Genomic DNA, 1,238 nt, shown 5'->3' with positions numbered 1-1,238 from the left:
TTCAGTAGATTTTTAAGAAATATTTTTTTTAAAATATTAGCAATATACCTTAGTTCAAATTCTAAAACAAATTAACTTTAAACAACGAAACGAATTTTTTTTTTTTTATAAATATATATAAATTAAACATTTCCTTTTACTATATAACTATTACTGATATTCTAAGAGCTTAAAATATTAACAAAGGATAAAAGATATTTTTATATTAAAAATGGCATCTTCATAATTGTATTCTTGCTGTATTTAGCCAGTATCTAATGGGATGTTTAAATTAAAGCATACATTAAAGTATAGACATTAAATATCTTATATGTCTACACTTTAATGTATGTTTTTATATAAAACATCACAATAGATACAGGCGAAATAAAAGAAGAATACAATTATGAAGTTGAGATAGAATAAATCTTGAAACATAAAAAATTGTAGAATGAAGAAAATACAAGAAGAAACATTTATTACGTCAAAAGGAATCCTATTTATTAAGAAAGGGGTGAAAACCAGAAATAAGTAACAGAGAAGTGCAACGCCCTTCCTCCTGGCCAAGGACTCAGCGGACTATATATACTGTCTGTTCTGCTAGTGGTAGCATAGTTACCTGCGGCGAGGGATCAACAACACTGAACATGAAGACCGTCTTAGTAAGTAGGGATATAAATACATAGTATCACAGAGTACACTTTAATGTTATTAGAAGAATAACAATCGTATTATTCAATTTGGAATAACAAATATTTAATTAAAAATTTTCAATTAAGAATTCAGTACCAAAAACATTATTCTTCAAATAAAACGTTTATGACGACTTTCTCTCGCTTCGACTTCGAATCTTAATTACTTCTAACCGGAGAACCTTAATGTATTATTATTTAGAATTAAGAAATTGTATTTTCAATTTGTATCTCTCTCATCTCAATTTGTATTTTCCACTAGGTCTGCCTGTTGCTGGCTGGAGTAGCCGTAGCCTATGAGCCAGAGGTCCGCTACAAGAGAAGCATCTACGGACATGGTCTCTTGTCTCCAGGTTGGGCCGCTCATGGTCTGTCCGTTCCAGCAGTAGCAGCTCATGGACTAGTCGCACCAGCAGTCGCTGCCCCTGGACTCATCGCCCCAGCTAGTGCAGCAGGTTCCCTTTATGCCGCACCAACTGCTGCTGGTTCCCTCTACGCTGCTCCAACTGCTGCTGGTTCCCTCTACGCTGCTCCAACTGCTGCTGGTTCCCTCTACGCTGCTCCAAC

The 1,238-nt window shown here is 34.7% G+C and overlaps 1 protein-coding gene and 1 long non-coding RNA gene across 2 annotated transcripts in view; one reads left to right on the top strand and one right to left on the bottom strand.

Annotated features, from left to right (window-relative positions):
* Window positions 1-1,238, bottom strand: part of LOC136795563 (uncharacterized) — a 461,741-nt gene that overhangs the window by 149 nt on the left and 460,354 nt on the right. The gene's annotated exons all lie outside the window — the stretch shown is intronic.
* The window catches only part of LOC106691040 (antifreeze protein Maxi), a 1,205-nt gene continuing 593 nt past the window's right edge, over window positions 627-1,238 (top strand). The window contains exons 1-2 of the mRNA XM_067046497.1: window positions 627-641; window positions 934-1,216. Of these exons, the coding sequence (XP_066902598.1) occupies window positions 627-641; window positions 934-1,216 (298 nt within the window). The remainder of the gene's footprint in view (window positions 642-933; window positions 1,217-1,238) is intronic.

The sequence above is a fragment of the Halyomorpha halys genome, unplaced genomic scaffold (assembly GCF_000696795.3).
Source record: "Halyomorpha halys isolate HHAL.00 unplaced genomic scaffold, Hhal_1.1 Scaffold51.1, whole genome shotgun sequence".
Classification (NCBI taxonomy): Eukaryota; Metazoa; Arthropoda; class Insecta; order Hemiptera; family Pentatomidae; genus Halyomorpha; species Halyomorpha halys.
This window is presented reverse-complemented; position numbering and strand designations above follow the sequence as displayed.